Consider the following 19,082-nt stretch of genomic DNA (forward strand, 5'->3'; position numbering starts at 1 on the left):
TATTGATGAATGCTTGAAATATTGAAAGCCGCGCGAGCGCGATCTGCAGGTCGCAAATACGCTGTAAATATTCATACAAATAAGTATGTTCATTTACACTCATTTACAATATTTACAACATATTTCCACAGTTCTTTCCCCCTAGGTTTTAGACCTATGTATCGAATTTATTAACACATTTTGATTCATGTAAAAATTAACATAATTTTATTTTTATCTACAAGTTGAACAAACTGAAATGGTTTAGTTGGATTTCTTCGGTTTAACAAACATTCTCGATTTTTTCTGCACATTTCGTTGTTGTTTCAATTTGTTCAATGCTGGATAAATTTCGGAATAGATCTCCAGTTGTTCTTCTTCAGGGATTGCTGAGCGATAATGTCTCATCATATCCCATTGTAGCCATGGTTCTTCACGTTCTTTCTGCTGTTTGCGCATTTTGTCCGTAATATGTTGATCGATACTTTCTCGTTTCACTCCCTTCAAATTCTTACGTTCCCATCGTTGCATCCATGGCCGTGGCCGCAAAGTCACTTGAATGGGATTAACAGGAACTGGTTCGCCTTCAGGATGGTGTTTTGCTTCCATGTTTACATCGATTGTGCTATACTCTAATGGAGCGTCCCGTAGATAGTAAAGTTTGTCGTCGAGACGTTTTTCCAATAGCAAAACCTCAATTTTTTGCACTGTCGGATCGTATAGTTCAAATTTGACTTCAATACCCTGGTTGTCAATGGCATTTCGCAATACAAAGAACGAACGCAGACCACAAAAACCACGATCGATGCAAAGGCCCACGAAACGTGTAGTTTTACCGATTGAATGCTTATCGGATGTGGTCACTGCCAATATCGAACCCACATAAAATTCCGGAATGTCTATGTGCGCTCTGTGAACATTAAATATGAAAAAGAAATTGGCATTGGATTGGAGTGTTCACATTGTGTTTTCAAATAAAAAATACCTGCGATTGATCATGTCCATACGTTCCAATTTTTCTCGGATTGGGTTTCGAAATTTTGGATCTGGATCTGGCAAAAATTCTGGATACACAAATCTACTATTTGCTGGGATGGATGCGGACTGGTCAGTTGAACTTTCTCTAGCATTCTTTGGCGTTTCACCGGCTGATTGAGCCACTTCAGTAGCATAACATCGACCTCGTAAACCAACTACAACAAAATATTTACACATTTTTCTACTTCGATTCTGTTGACGAATTCATTAATTTCAACTTACATGCAGATAAAACTCTTGAATGGGCGTTATGCTTCAGCAAATTGCCAAGTTGAAGTGTTGATCTTGGAATATTCATCATTTTAAAGGTAGAAATCGTTCGCCACTTTGAAAATATTGTATCAATCACCTTTTGAAGAACAAACACATAACCTTAAATTATCCGTTTGACATAAGGAATGTGTAGCCCAAATGTGGAACAATTGAAGTTGAAACTGACATTCAAACTGTCAAACACAAGCACGTTGTTGTACTCACATTCGTATTGCGACTCAAAGCAGAACAACTTTCGATTCGTTTACCTCTTGCTGATTTGTTTATTTCGTTGTTTTTTTCTCTTCTTAAATTGACTGTGATTAAAATCAAAACAATGGGGAAGCCACAGCGACGAAGAAAAGTGCATTTTGGTGACACACATTTACAGCGCAGATGGAGAACGAGAAGTCGTAAGCGAGACTTGGACCAGGTAACAGTGAAAGAAAAACTTGTAGCATTAAAAATCAAGCAGACGAAAAGCAAACGAAGTTAGTTTTGAAACATATGTTGAATTTGTGTGATTTCAGATTGATGAAGATTTAAAGACAAAATCCGCCGAACTCTTGAACCAGAGTATCGATTTGGATACACCTGGTTTCGCTCAGTTTTACTGTCTTCATTGTGCCAAGTACTTCACCGATGACCATTCGATGCAAGCACATTTCAGAACAAAGGTGCACAAGCGCCGCATGAAGGCATTAGAATTGGAGCCATACTCAATCGAAGAGTCAGAACGAGCTGCTGGCCAAGGGAATTTCAAAAAAGCAGAAAAGCGCAACATCGAAACTCAACCGTCAAAAGAAGAATTTGCAAAGGGAAAACGCGTTGTCGTGCAAAAAGTCAGTGAAATCGACACCGAAATGAAAGAAGAGGACAAATAAAAATTTCGGCTCTTTAGCTAATTTAAGAAATTTTACATGATTTATTCACAAAATACTGCAAATATATTGAGAAAACTTATGCAATTTAAGTTTGACACATTCAAAATAAAAAAAAAAGTCTTTTTACTTTGGCAACATGTAGCATCTGGGATTCATTTATTCATTCACACATGTAAATCATATGAGGCGACATGTTATATGACACATTTTCCACGGTACAACAAACGTCAAGCAAAAAAAAAGTGAAATACTTTGCCCATGACACGAATTTGATGAACAGTGTGGTTTGATTCTGAACTAGAACGGTAGAGCGATTGTTGTGCGTGAAATGTCAAATGTCATTTCGTGAAAGGTTTGTTTACTTTGTGATATCAGTCAAGTTATGTAGAAGAAATCATCAAAGGGCACATTTTTTACTCCTGAGTCATTGTCATTTTCTTTCATGTTTGATCTATTTCGAGTTGACTTTGAATTAATCCTTCGGCATTCCCAATTTTGCCCGATAATTCGTTGACCGTTGCATTTGTTCAACGAAATGGAATACTTTATCGTGTCTGGTTCTAGTATCCAATATTCTGTGTTCTAAAGTAACCATGAAAAGTATGCATCTGGTTGTGTAAAGGTAAAGAGGACGCTAAACGAAAGCAAGCAAAGTTATGCCAAAGTAGAAAATACTTACACAACAATCCAAACAATAAAAAGTGGCAGTCGAACAAAGCGATATCTGAACTCAAGAAATCGACGGAGGAAAAAAAAAAACGCGAGAGACAGAGTGAGAGACCCGAAAACAGAAACCAACAAAAATGGCCGATCAGCTGTTCATTGGATTCTGTTTGTGAATGGCATAGTTGTGGTGTGTTGTGTTGTGCTTCGATCAATTAAAAATTATTGAATAAAAACATTCGTCAGACGGTAAACAAATTGGTTGCTGCTGCTGTTACTGCTGAATCACACAGGAGTACATTCATATTGGAATCAACAACAAATAAGTTCAATCACACTCTATACGTCACAATGAAATGTCGTCATTTGTGTTTGTACTGCTATTAGATGTCTTTTTCTTGCGAGATTTCGATATTTGTTTTGAGTTGATTTCGGAAAATCGGTTTTTTTTTTCCTGTTTCGATTTAGTGGTTATTGACATTTGATAATAGCCAAACGCGTTCGTTGGCCACAGAAAACGCAAAGTTAAGACGGAAGAAGAAGGTTGTATTGATAAAATGTTTGGTGATATTTAGGGAAAACAAAAGCGCGAGACACAAAAGAGCAAACGAAGAAGAAGAAGAAGCAGAAGAAAATAAACAGAAAACTAGAGCACGACCAAACACGACATAAATGTGATAGAGAGTGTACGGAATTCATGTGGGAAAAGTGCTGAATGACAAAAATAGAAAAGTAAAACGGAAGAGAAGACAAAAGAGCAAAAGCAAATAAAATACAACAAAAGAAAATGGGCGAGTAGAAGAAATCGAAATAGCCATGCTATTGGTTAGTAAAAAATGGGTACTATCGCGTCAGTGCTTCAATGGACCTGTAGCAATAGCAATTGCCGATATATCAATCCAACCGAGTCTTTGAAGTGCATTAATTGTGGTAATATTCGTCGCATTAAAATACCAGCCTATTTAGCATCACCCGATGAATATGACGATGAATGCGACAATGACAGCAGCCCCACGGAACATGCCATAAATTCAACCATACATCGTACAAAAACAACGAACTCCGATCTCTGCGACGAAACACTGCCTGGATATGTTGAAATTAATTCAAACGGGTATATTTACATTTTTATCTATTATTTCCGCGACCAAACCAATTCAAATCCAACTAAATGGAGAAATGTGCAAATCAGATAGAGATAGAGAGAAACGGAGAGAGAGAGAGCGAGCATGAAATTAATTGTGGCTGTCATTAGACAGCGCCACGAAATCCTTCGCTGACATTGCAAACAACAATCCGCCATCAGTACACATATATTGTGCGTGTTTGCCTTATGCTTATGAAGCTTTTATTTACCATTTGCATTGTTGTTGGAAGAAATGGAGAGAGAGAGAGAGAGAGAGAGAGAGAAAGAGAGAGAGAGAGCGAGCGAGCAAAAAAAAAACATAATATAATACTCCAGTCAAGAGTCATCCATTTAGACGCATGCACACACGATTTCCAACAACTGCCCAACTAATTATCGTGTGTATGTATCCAAAAGCGATACATAAATGGGCTTCAATAAATATTCGTCAGTTTCACACAATGAATGAAAAACAAGGAATAATAATTACAAATTATATGTTATCCAGTTGGTGATAATTCATGAAATCCATACTCATCGATGCGATTGCATGATCGAACAAACTTAAAATTAAATTCCACATTCACTGATAAACATAATACAGCGACACACATACACAAACAAAGCGATATATTGCAACTCCGTAATGGATAAACGATTTGATGTCAATTTATTTGATAATAAACACAATGCAAATGACTCTCCAGCTTTTGACATCAATTCCACTAAAAAAAAATTGTTTCTATTCCCAACTCTCGATGCGATACAACAAAACGACACTAATTGAATCCATTAATAAAGGGTACTTCATGCGGCACTTCATACTTGATTGATTCATAATACTACAAGTTATTATTTTTCGATTAGAAAAGAGTTTGCAATGTATTTGAGCAAGCCAACGGAATTGCTTCGAGCCAACTAACCAAACGAGAAAAAAAAGAATGCGAGCGAACAGAACGCTTCGTGCCGTCTTCCAGTGCGGAGGAATTTCGAATAATCCGCTTTTCTTTCGGCTACTCTCGTATAATAAATAATAAATTATTTGGGAAAAAATTCGTCGAAACACTGTGCTTTCTATATTTCGTGCTATAATTTCACCGACAGACTTAACCATCTGTTTTGTTTTAGGTGAGAATTGATTCATATGTGCTGTAGGTAAGGCTGTACAAAGGTATATATTTAACGTTTTACCGTGCACTTATGCCATTCCATATGCAACCAATTTGTTTTCCGCTTTTAATATTGATTTTGAAATCCTTTCGCCATAAAACAAGTCATATTTGACCTAGACTGAGTATGTAGCTCGGAAACAATGAGAGAAGAAAAAACAAACATTTTGAATGTCTATGTTCCATTAAATGAGAGCACAGTGTGCTCAGCATACCGACCGAAAAAAATAAATTGTGTCAATTCTGTGGCCAAATGGAAGTTTGCTTTCAAGCATTTTTGTGCATTCTGAATTTGCATATGGAAAAACGGGCTTATTCTGTAAATAGACTTTGAACAATTCTGACGGTTCAATTTGATTTTTTGGATATCGCTGTGTTCCGGTTCGTGGCCAATTCGCATGTAAAATGTTGCAATCATAACACCAACAAATAATAAAGAGTGAAGAGGTCGAAACGATTTTTTTTTTCATTTGCATTCGGTGTCTATACTATAAAATATAATTTAGAAAATGGTTTAATTATCATAATGGAGAGACTCTATAAATAGACTCATTAAATCAAGCATTTTATTTAGCTTCAGTTCGAAATTGTTCATACGAATGGGAATAAAATGTGTGCACACATATGATTCTCAACCGACAACGGTTTGGCAACGTTTTGCTTGGTCATCGAAAATCGTGAAGAACATTTGAGTGCGTTTCAACTGTATTTGCAAATGAAATTTTGCACTAATCATCATAAATACATTTCGCATATCGCGAACACGGTTCGTTGAGTGGCTCTTTTTTTTTTTTTAGTTTGTTGACCCAGTTTAGAAATCGAAATGCATCGCGTACTCATTGCAATTCAAATATAAAAACAGCAATCAATCGACTAATTACGCCACACATATTCGAAATCGGTGAATAATTGATACAAAAAAATGCTTCAATCTCATCACGTGAATGAAATCAATACGCTTCATAAAATGAGCAAATGATAAGAGGGAGAAAAAGAGCGAAATGAATAATTTATCAAGGAGAAAAAATTCCCGTTCATAGGCCCAATTGCATAGGAGAAAGTACTTTGCTGAACAATCAAATCATGCAATATTCAAGTTTCATTGAATAAAAACAACAGTATTTAAATACATAATCCATTTTCACTATAATTTTTGATTTTTTTCTCTCTCGTTTTTTTCTGTTGTACTCTTCTTTTGATTATAGACTTAAATCGAAACGTATCTACAAAACTTTATTGCGGAGTCATTACAAACACAATTCCACCGAATCGCAACGAGACCCATCGTCGAGCAGTAGCAGTGACGTTACGGATCACCATGAGCATTTAGTGCAATTGAGGCGTTCGAACAGTACGCCAAGTTTGAAACGATGTTGGTTGTGTACATCATGCAAAGTGCTCAATAATTCGGTGACGTGGCACTGTCTCAATTGTGAGTGCGTCAGTCTTGTAGCGCCTATTTACAAGGACACCCTACAAAAAGGATGCATACGCAAAGAAATAATCACAACTAAAGATTCAAATCAAAGTAATAACGCCAAATGCAAATCAAAGCCAATTCCAAACTCAGTGTCGTGCGGTAAACTGGTGACGGATGCAATGAATCAATCGCCATTGAACGGATTCGATAGATATAATCGTTTTTTACATCGCCAATCGAACGCGTGTCCCGTATTAGTCGCTGCAAATTCATCGCCTGGTGAGTGTTATGTTAATCAAGTGAAGTACAATGAAGTGACACGTTATCGCCCAGTCGGAGGATTGTGCCCGTTAAATCGTCACCTTGAAAATAAATCACTACCAAATATCGTCGATGCATTCAAGGAATCAGGCATGCAGACACAGGAATTATCGGAGAATTTTTTCGGTGAGCGCATTTTCACAGTGAACAAACCGAATACATTCACAGTTGCGCCTGCAGCCACAAATCACAGTATTAATTCGGCACGCAAAGCCCTTACGCCAACGCATGAAATCCACAAATTCACTCGATTCGCAACAAAATCGGCAGCCCGTGGATCGTCAGTCGTAAAGAAAATGTGTACACCAGGTGAAGCGTGTCGTATGTGTAATTTAGGCCGATGTCAAAATGAGACATTCACAGCGAACAAAAATCAATCGGAAAATCCATTAGACACAAGTCGATTCACGATAACAACACTTTCACGTAACAGCGCTGTCAAATCGACTGATAAAAATCAAACGCTTAGCCGTAATGGTGGTGTATTGATCGCGGTTCGCGATTGGTCAATGGAAAAGAGTCCGGTTCCAAAGAATAACGGCATTACAACGGCACCCATGTCACCGGATAATTACTATGAAATTCTTCGGAATCCAAATAACAATGCCACTCTAGAACAATCGAATAAGGACTGTAATCGAACGACCAAATCACAAAAGCATATTTATGAAAATAGTATTTTGGCCGCGAAACCAGAGAGCAATGGTCCCATTTATGCAGTTGTAAACAAAATGAACAAAATGAAAAACACAAAACCACAACCAGCTCAAGCACTGAAATCACCGGAACAAACCAAATTCACGTACATCGGCATCAATCCAACGAGTAATGTGAAGCCAATTAAAGCAGCAGTGGCGGCAACGACGGCGGTGGCGGCCGATTCAGATGCACTCTATGCATCCACTCAGAAAAATTCACAGCATAACAATAATCTCAGTAACAATAACAATGGCGTTTGTCTGACCAGTGTGATGTCTAGTTTAAACAGCTTGAACAATAATAACGGCGTGCCGTTAAATGATTGCACGCCGCCCGCAACCAATGCGGAATTCTCAACGAAAGTGTGGAAGGGCAATAAGAAACCAATGGAGGCTAATAAAACGTAAGTCTCTCACTCTTGAGATTTAATTAAAGCGCCACTTATAAGTGGCTAATAATTTGGTTGTTATTGTTTTCGTTGCAGCATAAACTCTTCACAGCAGGCGCTGAATCGTTCGCCAGAATCGTCATCACAACAAACGGCAGCACCGCGAATGTGGACCTGTACCAAATGCTCATATAGCTATAATCCACTTTGGGCAAGTGTAGTTACAATTCATTACTCATCTGTTTGTTCGGTGCATTTTAATTGAATGCCGAAAGTTTCACTAGTTCGCATCGCAACGGAATGAAAGAATGGTTCTTTAGTTAGTATTTTAAAAATAATAACTTTTCTTTGTGATCTCCCCTTTCTAGGCTGACAACTGTGATATTTGTACATTGCGTAGAACACCTCCTTCGCTGACACAACCAAGCCTGATAACGGTGACGAAAGACAAACCATTGATCAATGCCGACATTGATACACGCTCATCATCGGATGACCAAAGCCAAGTTAGCATCAATAACAAAACCGAAACGGTTAAATTCACTCGATCGGTGGACAACATTGTCGAGGTGCCGATTGCTACATTCGAACAGGATTTGGATGACGATAATATAGATGATACCGTTGACTATCCGCAAGAGTGGACGTGCAAAAAGTGCACTTTGGTCAATACACCGCAATGCACGACGTGCGTTGTGTGCGGTGGATCAAAGCTGAAAAGTGTATCAACATTCGAAGAATTAACACTGCGAAAAGGTCATTATTGGGTTTGTACTCATTGCACACTGAAAAATGAAATTTCAACGACAATATGCGCCGCATGCAAGTCAGTCAAACAGATTTCTGGGCAACAGACCAACTATCGTCCGTACACTTCAACGCCCGCGTCAAATTTGAATAACAAAAATCGACCCAACGTAATTGGTACGTCATCTTCACAGCATTTGATTGGCGGTGGTTTAACACCACCTGTTCAACGTGTGTTGAGAAGCCCGTCGCCGAAGTATGATAAAACCGCTTCTGGAGCCATTCCAAAGGTAAATTTTTGAGAAGTCTTTATTTTCTCACCTTTCATTTATGATTTTTTTGTGATTTTCACTTGAAACAGAGACACAGCACCGGAGTAATGATTGGAAAAACAACAAATATCAATCACAGACATAGCGTTGGACCAAATACAACCGCTACGATTCCAGTGAAAGTGTGGCATTGCCCAGCGTGTACGTATGAAAATAATTCGGCCAGTGTTGTGTGCGATATTTGCTCGAGCCCAAGAGGCTTGGCCAACAGTTCAAAATCGTCGAATGATATGAGTTCGTTGCGATACGAGGGAACGATCACAAGTGAACACCATTCAGTTGACTTGAGTCGTAAGGAGAGCAAACTCATGGAGAATTTACGTCGAAAGGAGGAAGGTGAAGCTCGTACAAAGTGGGAGAACATAATTCAATACTGCAAAGATGTGAGTTATCATATATGACATTATAAGTTTAATTGAATTATCAATCTATATAACGGGTTTTCTCATTTTCAGAACCTAGAAACATTTGTCGACGACTCATTCCCACCGGCTCCAAAGAGTCTTTACTATAATCCAAGTTCAAATGTTGACGGCAATCCAGTGGTTCAATGGCGTCGACCACATGAGATAAATTGTGATGGTGGCTCATTTCCACCTTGGGCAGTGTTTCGAACGCCATTGCCCAGCGATATTTGTCAAGGCGTTTTGGGAAACTGCTGGTTACTTTCTGCTTTAGCCGTGCTCGCCGAACGAGAAGATTTAGTGAAAGAAGTGCTTGTTACGAAAGATATTTGTCCCCAAGGTGCCTATCAGGTGCGATTGTGCAAAGATGGAAAATGGACGACAGTATTAGTTGATGATCTCCTGCCATGTGATAAACGTGGACATTTAGTATATTCGCAAGCGAAACGGAAACAACTGTGGGTTCCAATCATCGAAAAAGCTGTTGCAAAAATCCACGGATGCTACGAAGCACTCGTTTCCGGACGAGCTATTGAAGGCAAGTGAAGCTGATTGCGGATGAAACTTCATTCGAAAGTAGTTTCATTGAATCGTGAACAAATTGAAATGTCAATTATTTTTAATTCAAAGAAATTAATGAAAAATGTGTATGGTTCCCATATTCAAGGTCTCGCCACATTGACTGGCGCACCATGTGAAAGTATACCTCTTCAAGCAAGCTCACTGCCAATGCCAAGTGAAGACGAGTTGGATAAAGATTTGATATGGGCTCAATTGCTGAGTTCGCGTTGCGTTAAATTTTTGATGGGAGCAAGTTGCGGTGGCGGTAATATGAAGGTCGACGAAGACGAATACCAACGCAAAGGCTTAAGACCACGTCATGCATATTCAGTTTTGGATGTACGAGATATTCAGGGTCATCGTCTACTGAAACTTAGGTTCGTCATTCGTTTTCACATGCAAATGATTCACGATTTTAATATGAAACAATTTTTTCTGCAGAAATCCTTGGGGCCATTATTCATTCATTGGCGATTGGTCGGACGATTCAAAGCTATGGACTGATGAATTGCGTGATATTTTGATGCCGCACGGCGGTTCTGAAGGTGTATTCTGGATATCATTCGAAGATGTTTTAAAGTAAGCTAACGCAGACACGGCCACAAAAGCCAAGATCAATTTCAATGTCTAATGTTTTTCTTTGGCTCCACAGATATTTTGACTGTATCGATATATGCAAAGTACGGTCAGGATGGAATGAGGTTCGTTTACAGGGAACTCTGCAGCCACTGTGTTCATTGTCGTGCGTTTTGCTTACCGTGCTCGAACCAACCGAAGCTGAATTCACACTATTCCAAGAAGGACAACGAAATTCAGAAAAATCACAACGATCACAACTGGATTTATGCGTTGTCATATTCCGCACTAGATCATTGGCCAATCCAGAAGTTGGACGCTTAGTTGAACACAGCAAGCGACAAGTAAGGTTAAATGCTGATAAATTATTCGAAATCATGTTGTCAATACAAACTAAACGAATATCAATTTTTAGGTTCGTGGCTTCGTTGGATGTCATAAGATGCTAGAAAGGGATCTCTATTTGCTTGTTTGTCTGGCTTTCAACCATTGGCACACCGGGATCGACGATCCATCGCTTTATCCTCAATGCGTACTCGCAATCCATAGTTCGAAAAGGTTATTGGTCGAGCAAATAGTTCCACCGCCATTCAATTTGGCCGATTCCATTATCAATTTAACCCTGGCGAAAGGCCAACGGCACGAAGGTCGTGAAGGAATGACGGCTTATTACTTAACGAAGGTGAGTTCGCTCATTGGTTATCCACTAAACCAATGTTTAACTGAAAAATCGTTACATTTCTCTTTGAATTTTTAATGATTTGTTTGTTTGTTTGTCCAATCTGTAGGGCTGGGCTGGTTTAGTGGTTATGGTTGAAAATCGCCATGAAAACAAGTGGATCCATGTAAAATGTGATTGCCAAGAAAGCTATAACGTTGTTTCAACGCGTGGCGAATTGAAAACTGTCGACTCTGTACCGCCACTACAAAGGTATGCTATCGCTATGCATGACTCGTTAAAATATCTGCATTGAATTATTCAATTTTCAAAATTACCATTAACAGACAAGTGATCATTGTGCTGACTCAGCTGGAAGGAAGTGGCGGATTTAGTATTGCACATCGTCTAACACATCGCTTAGCCAATTCACGTGGCTTACACGATTGGGCAACACCGGGAAATGTAACTCACTGTCCGCCAATCGATACCGTGCATGGTTTACATGCTCCTCGTTTAATCACGTGATGTGATATAACAATTCCATAAAACGTTTACTTTTAAACAAACAAAACAGAGCTATTTTATAACTAAGAGACAAACAGAAAAAAAACAAATCTTTTCTTGTGCAATGTTGAATAAATCTTTTCTTGTGCAATTTTGAATTGGACGATGTATGTACGAATTCGTTTTATTCTCATGGAGAAAACAAAACAAAAATACTTTATGAAATTCATTCATTGTATTTAATAAGCACAAGCAAAAACGAACGAACAAACGGTCGAAATCGAAGAGGGAAATTTTGGAAAATTGTGATAAAATGGAATGAAGAATGCTTTCTTTTTGATCGGAAAATAGAAATTTTTTAGTTTTTATTCAACAAAAATTCAATGCGTTACCAAAAATCGTGTGTTTTGAAACGACGAAATAGTATTTTTTAATTTTTTTTTATTCGGCGTTCGGTGAGTGAATTGGCACTACCATTTCGAATTGAATTGGAGATTCTGTTCCCGATGATTGTGTTGGCGAGCGAATTGGCATTACATTTTCGGGTTGAATTGAAGATTCTGGTCCCGCTGATTGTGTTGGTGAGTGAGTTGGCACTTCAATATCGGGTTGAATTGGAGCTTCTGTTTCCGTTGGTGTTGAAGGTCGAGTTTCTTGGGAACCATTTAATTTGAGATAGGATATATCAGCCCGTGTGGCATCATTGAGATGGTTCAATATTTGAAAGATCCTGGAAAATAATTGAGACAAATGCATTAGTTAAATTAAATGTTAAACTTCTTTTTTCTTGTACAACTTTGAAAAATAATATTATTTTGTTGAACTTACTTTTCCTCAATTAAATCATTATTGCGCACCAAATTTTTCACTTTATTAGCCACCTCGATGTGCGTGGGTGTATTTTCGCTGTTATCACGCGTCGTATCTGGTGCCTGTGTCCATTTGATTCTTAGCTCGAAGTATAAGGCTACCAATCCTGCGATCCCACCAACAAGAGTTCCAATGTTCGAAAAAAGTTGTCAACGCCGATAAAACCAATACCAGGTGCAATGGAACACAAAAATGTAGCAACGACGGATACTATCGTGGCATATCTTGCGCAAACGTTATATCTGATTAGTTTTTCGCAATATTCCTGCCACGCAGTCGGAGGCGGAGCCGGTTCAGCATCTTTGGGAATTTCTTGAGGTGATGCCATATTTTTTCGAAATGAACGACCGGCACAAATTTTGGGTTATGTTTTTGTTTCTGTTTACTTTTATGTCTCGTAATGTTATCGGAATGTTTTGACATTTCTGTCACAAAGTATTATTTGACAAGCATCATTTGAGGTGAGTTTGTCATATTTTATTATGTATACTGACAATTTGGAAGACAATCGTGTTCCAAGGTACAGACATTTTAAAACACTAAAGTCTACATTATTATGGCCCAAACTGATGTTCAGTGAATACTTTACCTCCACGATGCCGCAAATTTGATGCAACATTTTCTTGTCACGTCTTTCAACGATCTTCTTGCTCAATTTGTTCAATTTTTCATCCCCACTTTTATGTATAAATATTTCCAATGATTCTGTTTAATAATTCGCATTTTTCTTTTTGTTTTCTTGTTTTTTTATTTATAGATCATGTGTTTTGTTTAATACAAATTATTTAAAACGTTGTTTCTTTCTATATCAACACTAATCTGAAAATTATTGTTTATGCATATACGCAGTTGTTTCGATTTTTATTCTTGTCTTGTCTACTGTGTGCTTGACTATTCAAATGGAAAACCAATTACAGGAATATGTGCACAAAGGTCGTCTCTATAAGAAAGTGTGAGCCAATAACGTTGCACTTCCGAATCAACTGCAGGAAACTGAGAAAAAGAGGAGAATATTAAAAAAAAATTAAAAAAACATAAAACAAAAATTCTATTTACCTTTCTTATCGTCAGTCTGTAATACCAAGGAACGTGATGTATGTTATAAGTTCTTTTTCTGTACGTAGTATTTTCAATTGTAGTATAGTTATATTTATCGGTGAATGCACTGCTATTGAATTGTTGCAGATTTAATTTTATTTCTGTTATTATTTTTTTCTGTAGATGTTTTTCAGTTTGATCAGTATTTTCATCTGTGAAGACTATGTCAATATAAGAGCTGGTTTGGAATTGCAAAAATTCAAGATTTGGGAGACCAGACTGAAGACGAATTATATATGATTCAATAACATCACGGGTAGGTGAATGCTTCATCGGCAGGTAACAATTAAAGTCCGAAAATACAAATTGTTTCATAGTTTTCAATTGAAAAATGTACTCGATTGAGGCGTCATCAACTAATACATTGTCCAATTTCAAATATTCAATCGGTATATTTTCCATTGATAATATTTGCATTAAATTCGTAACATTAAGTAGATGCTCATCTATGGAATGTTCTCCAATGAAACTTTCATGATTGGTTATTGATAAGCTTTTTAAGAATTTGAACCGACCAAAAAGTGAAATATTCATTGGTAAATGCATTTTGTTATCCTTAAGGCCATGCCTTACATTACCAAAATACCAAAACTTTTTCAATTGTGTATTGTGTTTCAAAAAATTTATGAGAAAAGGAATCTGAATCTGTTTTGTATATGTAGAAATATATTTATTAGACCAGTAGAATTCTACTAATTTCGGGCAGTTGATTGGAGGAAGAAAAACTGGAAAGAGCGCACTAGCTGTAGTTTTTTGAATGGTTAGCTTTTCTATTCGTGTAAATAATGGAATTATTTGATTCGCGGTTTCTTTCTCCAGTTCGAAATTAATGATACGAAAATCACGAAGATTCACGCAATGCTCACTAATCATTTTTAAAATTATTTTAATTTTTAAATTTATTGGGTGAGGTTTTAATTTAAATCCACTGATTTCAGCGCGATAAATTGACGAGCCAAAATGTTGTAAATAATGATCTGCTTCTGATAATGTAAATAATTCCATATCACTTATATCAAACATATTCTTGTGGTGTTTTCTTTCTAACATTTCTGTTAATATTTGATTGAACTTAACACAAACATCAGCGATTATATGATATTTTGATGGGTGGATTCTTCTAAAAATTTCATATAAACAATCATCATTCAAAATGTTAAGTATATTTTTCGGAGATTCTCTATCTGGTGGGTTCAATAATAATATATCATCAACCTTAACTCTTTGACTAATTTCAACTGGACAGTAATATTTAAGAAATGCTCCTTTCAATGGTTTCAACTCAATTTTACAATTTCCTATTGTGATTTGTCGTTTTAATAAGACAGAAATAGCTTCTTGATGCGTTGTGAATTCAACAAAAGCTATCCTGCCATACGATGAAAGAAGCGTTCCCATATTTTTGATTTCACCAAATTGTTTTAAAACTGGATAAATTTTCCATAAACACTGTACATGCTGAATGGAGAAACAAATAGACGAATAAAAAATAAATTGAATAGAAAAAAGCAAAAAAAAAGTGTTTTTCACATCTCTTACAGTGTACGGTGTCATCCATTTTAATTGAATGGCATTATTTGTAATATCCTCCATATCCTCCCTGTTAAAGGCTCTGTACATCGATTTTAAAAGATTCATTTCAAATATACCAAGATGCACAACGACTAGTTTATTTATAACTCCTTTGAACTGAGAAAAAGTAATTCGAATATTGAACAATTATGGTATTGAAAAATCAATAAAATATGAGAAACTCAACCTTGTCAAAAGATACTTGTCAATTGTGACAGCAATGTCGAAACAGATAGCATTACATGAGGAAATAATGTAAACATAAACAACATACATAACCAAACATTTTTGCTGGTCGTTCGCCAGCAGAGGTCGCAACGGGAGCACGTTTCGCGATGAACGAAAAAATTGTTATTATATTATATATAATATATATAACAATATTATTTTTTCAGCAGCGTTGTATTACTTTTGAGTGATTTGCCCCTCGGTTCTTACTAACGAGCGAAGAAGAAAGTATGGTGAAAGAGCTGACCGTCAGAAAAACTCCAATCGACAAAATTCACGTGAATCCAAAGAAATGATCAAGCTCTGCATATTGAAGCATATGCTCAATCTCTTGGGCTAATGTTTGTTCTCCTGTATGAGAGCAGGATTTTCAGGTGTTCGTCTTTCTTAATAAGTCGACCAGCGCTTTTATGTATAAATATTTCCAATGATTCTGTTTAATAATTCGCATTTTTCTTTTTGTTTTCTTATTTTTTTATTTATAGATCATGTGTTTTGTTTAATACAAATTATTTAAAACGTTGTTTCTTTCTATATCAACACTAATCTGAAAATTATTGTTTATGCATATACGCAGTTGTTTCGATTTTTATTCTTGTCTTGTCTACTGTGTGCTTGACTATTCAAATGGAAAACCAATTACAGGAACTTTTGCACAACGATGAACGTCTCTATAAGAAAGTGTGAGCCAGTAACGTTGCACTTCCGAATCAACTGCAGGAAACTGAGAAAAAGAGGAGAATATCAAAAAAAAAATAATTAAAAAAACATAAAACAAAAATTCTATTTACCTTTCTTATCGTCAGTCTGTAATACCAAGGAACGTGATTTAACACTATGATTGTTCTTGGGGCACCCAGGGCCCCCAGCGAACTTTAAAGTTGAATAAAAGTACTAAACAGTGTATAAACCAACCGGAGCTAAGTCTCATTGTATAGATTGAACATTTCTCTACACGAATGAAAAAAAAAACATATGCATATGTGTGAGTATGTGTAAAATACAGCCTGCCGCAAAACATGTTACGCTGTTGTTCTTGGGGGACCACAGGGCCCCATGGCTATTTTATATTATAACTGGACTATGATAGGAGATATCGACTTGGTGTCTGTGACGAAGTTGTAGTACTCAAGCTGTTCTACAACTTTGCCGAAGACAACAAGTCGTTATCTCTTATCAGTTTCGCGGAATACGCGAGAAACCGCAGAAAACCGCGAAAAAACGCGTTTTCTTCCTTATCATTTTTCACGGAACTGATAAGAGATAACGAAATAATGAATCGGAATAATTGTAGTACTCGACCAGAACTACAACTTTGCCTTGACACCATCTCGTTATCTCTTATCAGTTCCGTGAAAAATGATAAGGAAAAAAACGCGTTTTTTCGCGGTTTTCTGCGGTTTCTCGCGTATTTCGCGAAACTGATAAGAGATAACGACTTGGTGTCTTCGGCAAAGTTGTAGAGCAGCTTGAGTACTACAACTTCATCACAGACATCAAGTCGTTATCTCTTATCAGTTACGCGAAAAAACGCGAAAAACGCGAGTTTTTGATAATCGTTTTTCGCGAAACTGATAAGAGATAACGACTTCATGTCTATGGTGAAGTTGTAGTACTCAAGCTGCTCTACATTTCTGTCAAAGAGGCAAGTCTCTTACTTCTTATCAGCTTCACTAAAACGATGTGGGAAAATTTTGCGATTTTCGCGTTTTTTCGCGTTTTTCGCGGAACTGATAAGAGATAAGCAATATTTGTTGCACCAAAATTATAGCAAACTTTGAGTATTACAACTTTGCTTCAGACACTAATTTGTTATCTCTTATCGAAGTACAGATTTCATATGAAGTATCTTGGGGGCCCTGGAGTCCCCCAAGAACAGTAATATGTTGCAAATATGAAGAACAGTCATAGTGTTAAATAAGTTCTTTCTCTGTACGTAGTATTTTCAATTGTAGTATAGTTATATTTATCGGTGAACGCACTGCTATTGAATTGTTCCAGATTTAATTTTATTTTTGGTATTATTTCTTTCTGTAGATGTTTTTCAATTAGATTAGCATTTTCATCGGTGAAGACTATGTCAATATAAGAGCTGGTTTCGAATTGCAAAAATTCAAGATTTGGGAGACCAGACTGAAGACGACCCGTGTGGAAATTTTCTGACTGACTAGTCAGTCGATTAATTTGGGACTTTTTGATCGACTAAGAGAAACTAGAAGTGATTGTCTCGAACAAAATAAGCAACTACAGTTAACTATAATCACAAATCACTCTTAGTCAAAATGTCACTGACTGAAAGAATAACTAAACGTGATTGTCTCCATACAAAACGCATGATTTCGATCAACTTAGCCAGTTTTAGTTGTGTATCACTACATACAGCTGCATACAACTGAGTGACTGTTAGTCATTTTATTTCCACACGGGGAATTATATATGATTCAATAACATCACGGGTAGGTCAATGCTTCATCGACAGGCAACGATTAAAGTCCGAAAATGCAAATTTTTTTATAGTTTTCATTTCACAATTGGATTTATGCGTTGTCATATTCCGCACTAGATCATTGGCCAATCCAGAAGTTGTACGCTTAGTTGAACACAGCAAGCGACAAGTAAGATTAAATGCTGATAAATTATTCGAAATCATGTTGTCAATACAAACTAAACGAATATCAATTTTTAGATTCGTGGCTTCGTTGGATATCATAAGATGCTAGAAAGGGATCTCTATTTGCTTGTTTGTCTGGCTTTCAACCACTGGCACACAGGAATCGATGATCCATCGCTTTATCCTCAATGCGTACTCGCGATCCATATTTCGAAAAGATTATTGGTCGAGCAAATAGTTCCACCGCCATGCATTTTGGCCGATTCCATTATCAATTTAACCCTGGCGAAAGGCCAACGGCATGAAGGTCGTGAAGGAATGACGGCTTACTACTTAACGAAGGTGAGTTTGCTCATTGGTCACTAAACAAATGTTTAATTGAAAAATCGTTACATTTCTCTTTGAATTTTTAATGATTTGCTTGTTTGTTGAATCCATAGGGCTGGGCTGGTTTAGTGGTTATGGTTGAAAATCGCCATGAAAACAAGTGGATCCATGTGAAATGTGATTGCCAAGAGAGCTATAACGTTGTATCAACGCGTGACGAATTGAAAACTGTCGACTCAGTTCCGCCACTACAAAGGTATCCTATTACTATGCATGACTCTTCGAAACATTTAAATGCTAATTTTGTTTTCATTGTTAAAATATCTATAATCAATTATTCAACGTTTAAACTACCATCGTAAGATTGTATCCCAAGATCTAAGTTGTGGTCGGTTTTAAGTGAGTACGGGGTTAATGGGTCATTGTTGAGTGCAATTAAGAGTTTGTATGCATGTAGTGAAGCTGCTGTGCGTGTAGATGGAGAATTGAGTGATTGGTTTGAGGTGCGCAATGGTCTTAGACAGGGTTGTACAATTTCACCGCTTCTGTTTATTATTTACATGGATAAAATAATCAAATCAGCCAAGCTGAGGGGTAACGTAACTTTGGGTGGTAATATTATTTCTGCGTTAGCGTATGCAGATGATCTGGT

At 37.0% G+C, this 19,082-nt stretch overlaps 5 protein-coding genes across 7 annotated transcripts; 3 read left to right on the top strand and 2 right to left on the bottom strand.

Moving 5' to 3' along the window:
- Positions 1 to 145: 145 nt before the first annotated feature.
- LOC129569270 (39S ribosomal protein L19, mitochondrial) lies at positions 146 to 1,455 on the bottom strand. The gene is made up of 3 exons (XM_055447965.1): positions 1,240 to 1,455; positions 965 to 1,172; positions 146 to 889 (listed from the first exon to the last, which is right to left on the bottom strand). Exons 1-3 carry the CDS (start codon positions 1,316 to 1,318, stop codon positions 244 to 246), a joined length of 933 nt encoding a protein of 310 aa, XP_055303940.1. The 5' UTR covers positions 1,319 to 1,455; the 3' UTR covers positions 146 to 243.
- Positions 1,456 to 1,523: 68 nt separating this feature from the next.
- LOC129569271 (zinc finger protein 593 homolog) lies at positions 1,524 to 2,206 on the top strand. The gene is made up of 2 exons (XM_055447966.1): positions 1,524 to 1,702; positions 1,800 to 2,206. The coding sequence occupies exons 1-2, from the start codon at positions 1,607 to 1,609 to the stop codon at positions 2,151 to 2,153; spliced, it is 450 nt and encodes a 149-aa protein (XP_055303941.1). The 5' UTR covers positions 1,524 to 1,606; the 3' UTR covers positions 2,154 to 2,206.
- Positions 2,207 to 2,431: 225 nt separating this feature from the next.
- LOC129569272 (calpain-D-like) lies at positions 2,432 to 11,894 on the top strand. The gene is made up of 12 exons (XM_055447967.1): positions 2,432 to 3,930; positions 6,317 to 7,954; positions 8,036 to 8,150; positions 8,308 to 8,976; positions 9,048 to 9,401; positions 9,474 to 9,960; positions 10,090 to 10,360; positions 10,425 to 10,562; positions 10,636 to 10,903; positions 10,975 to 11,241; positions 11,348 to 11,490; positions 11,565 to 11,894. Exons 1-12 carry the CDS (start codon positions 3,653 to 3,655, stop codon positions 11,743 to 11,745), a joined length of 4,809 nt encoding a protein of 1,602 aa, XP_055303942.1. The 5' UTR covers positions 2,432 to 3,652; the 3' UTR covers positions 11,746 to 11,894.
- A 159-nt stretch (positions 11,895 to 12,053) lies between these two features.
- Positions 12,054 to 15,474, bottom strand: LOC129569274 (uncharacterized). Of its 3 annotated transcripts, XR_008688024.1 has the most exons (4): positions 15,232 to 15,474; positions 13,651 to 15,150; positions 12,553 to 13,587; positions 12,054 to 12,454 (listed from the first exon to the last, which is right to left on the bottom strand). XR_008688024.1 is itself a non-coding variant. In XM_055447969.1 (3 exons), the coding sequence occupies exons 1-3, from the start codon at positions 15,328 to 15,330 to the stop codon at positions 13,486 to 13,488; spliced, it is 1,701 nt and encodes a 566-aa protein (XP_055303944.1). In that variant the 5' UTR covers positions 15,331 to 15,446; the 3' UTR covers positions 13,317 to 13,485. The 3 variants fall into 3 exon arrangements, 2 of the variants coding, with proteins under 2 accessions (XP_055303944.1, XP_055303943.1); XM_055447969.1 differs by lacking the exon at positions 12,054 to 12,454 and having other exon boundaries at positions 13,317 to 13,587; positions 15,232 to 15,446; XM_055447968.1 differs by lacking the exon at positions 12,054 to 12,454 and having other exon boundaries at positions 13,317 to 15,150; positions 15,232 to 15,446.
- A 2,569-nt stretch (positions 15,475 to 18,043) lies between these two features.
- LOC129569297 (calpain-D-like) lies at positions 18,044 to 18,792 on the top strand. Its single transcript, XM_055448029.1, has 3 exons — positions 18,044 to 18,107; positions 18,179 to 18,445; positions 18,544 to 18,792. Exons 2-3 carry the CDS (start codon positions 18,206 to 18,208, stop codon positions 18,790 to 18,792), a joined length of 489 nt encoding a protein of 162 aa, XP_055304004.1. The 5' UTR covers positions 18,044 to 18,107; positions 18,179 to 18,205.
- Positions 18,793 to 19,082: the final 290 nt, after the last annotated feature.

Source organism: Sitodiplosis mosellana, unplaced genomic scaffold (assembly GCF_009176505.1).
Source record: "Sitodiplosis mosellana isolate CC-2019 unplaced genomic scaffold, AAFC_SMos_1.0 Smas_scaffold_30, whole genome shotgun sequence".
NCBI lineage: Eukaryota > Metazoa > Arthropoda > Insecta > Diptera > Cecidomyiidae > Sitodiplosis > Sitodiplosis mosellana.

Coding starts and splice junctions, on each gene's coding strand:
- LOC129569270 (XM_055447965.1), bottom strand. CDS start 1,318: ATGATGAATATTCCAAGATCAACACTTCAACTTGGCAATTTGCTGAAG. Junction 1,173..1,239: donor TTCAAGAGTTTTATCTGCAT/GTAAGTTGAAAT, acceptor ATTTTGTTGTAG/TTGGTTTACGAGGTCGATGT. Junction 890..964: donor ATGGACATGATCAATCGCAG/GTATTTTTTATT, acceptor TAATGTTCACAG/AGCGCACATAGACATTCCGG.
- LOC129569271 (XM_055447966.1), top strand. CDS start 1,607: ATGGGGAAGCCACAGCGACGAAGAAAAGTGCATTTTGGTGACACACAT. Junction 1,703..1,799: donor GTAAGCGAGACTTGGACCAG/GTAACAGTGAAA, acceptor GTGTGATTTCAG/ATTGATGAAGATTTAAAGAC.
- LOC129569272 (XM_055447967.1), top strand. CDS start 3,653: ATGGGTACTATCGCGTCAGTGCTTCAATGGACCTGTAGCAATAGCAAT. Junction 8,151..8,307: donor ATAGCTATAATCCACTTTGG/GCAAGTGTAGTT, acceptor TCCCCTTTCTAG/GCTGACAACTGTGATATTTG. Junction 8,977..9,047: donor CTTCTGGAGCCATTCCAAAG/GTAAATTTTTGA, acceptor CACTTGAAACAG/AGACACAGCACCGGAGTAAT.
- LOC129569274 (XM_055447968.1), bottom strand. CDS start 15,330: ATGAATCTTTTAAAATCGATGTACAGAGCCTTTAACAGGGAGGATATG. Junction 15,151..15,231: donor AATGGATGACACCGTACACT/GTAAGAGATGTG, acceptor TTCTCCATTCAG/CATGTACAGTGTTTATGGAA.
- LOC129569297 (XM_055448029.1), top strand. CDS start 18,206: ATGCTAGAAAGGGATCTCTATTTGCTTGTTTGTCTGGCTTTCAACCAC. Junction 18,446..18,543: donor CGGCTTACTACTTAACGAAG/GTGAGTTTGCTC, acceptor TTGAATCCATAG/GGCTGGGCTGGTTTAGTGGT.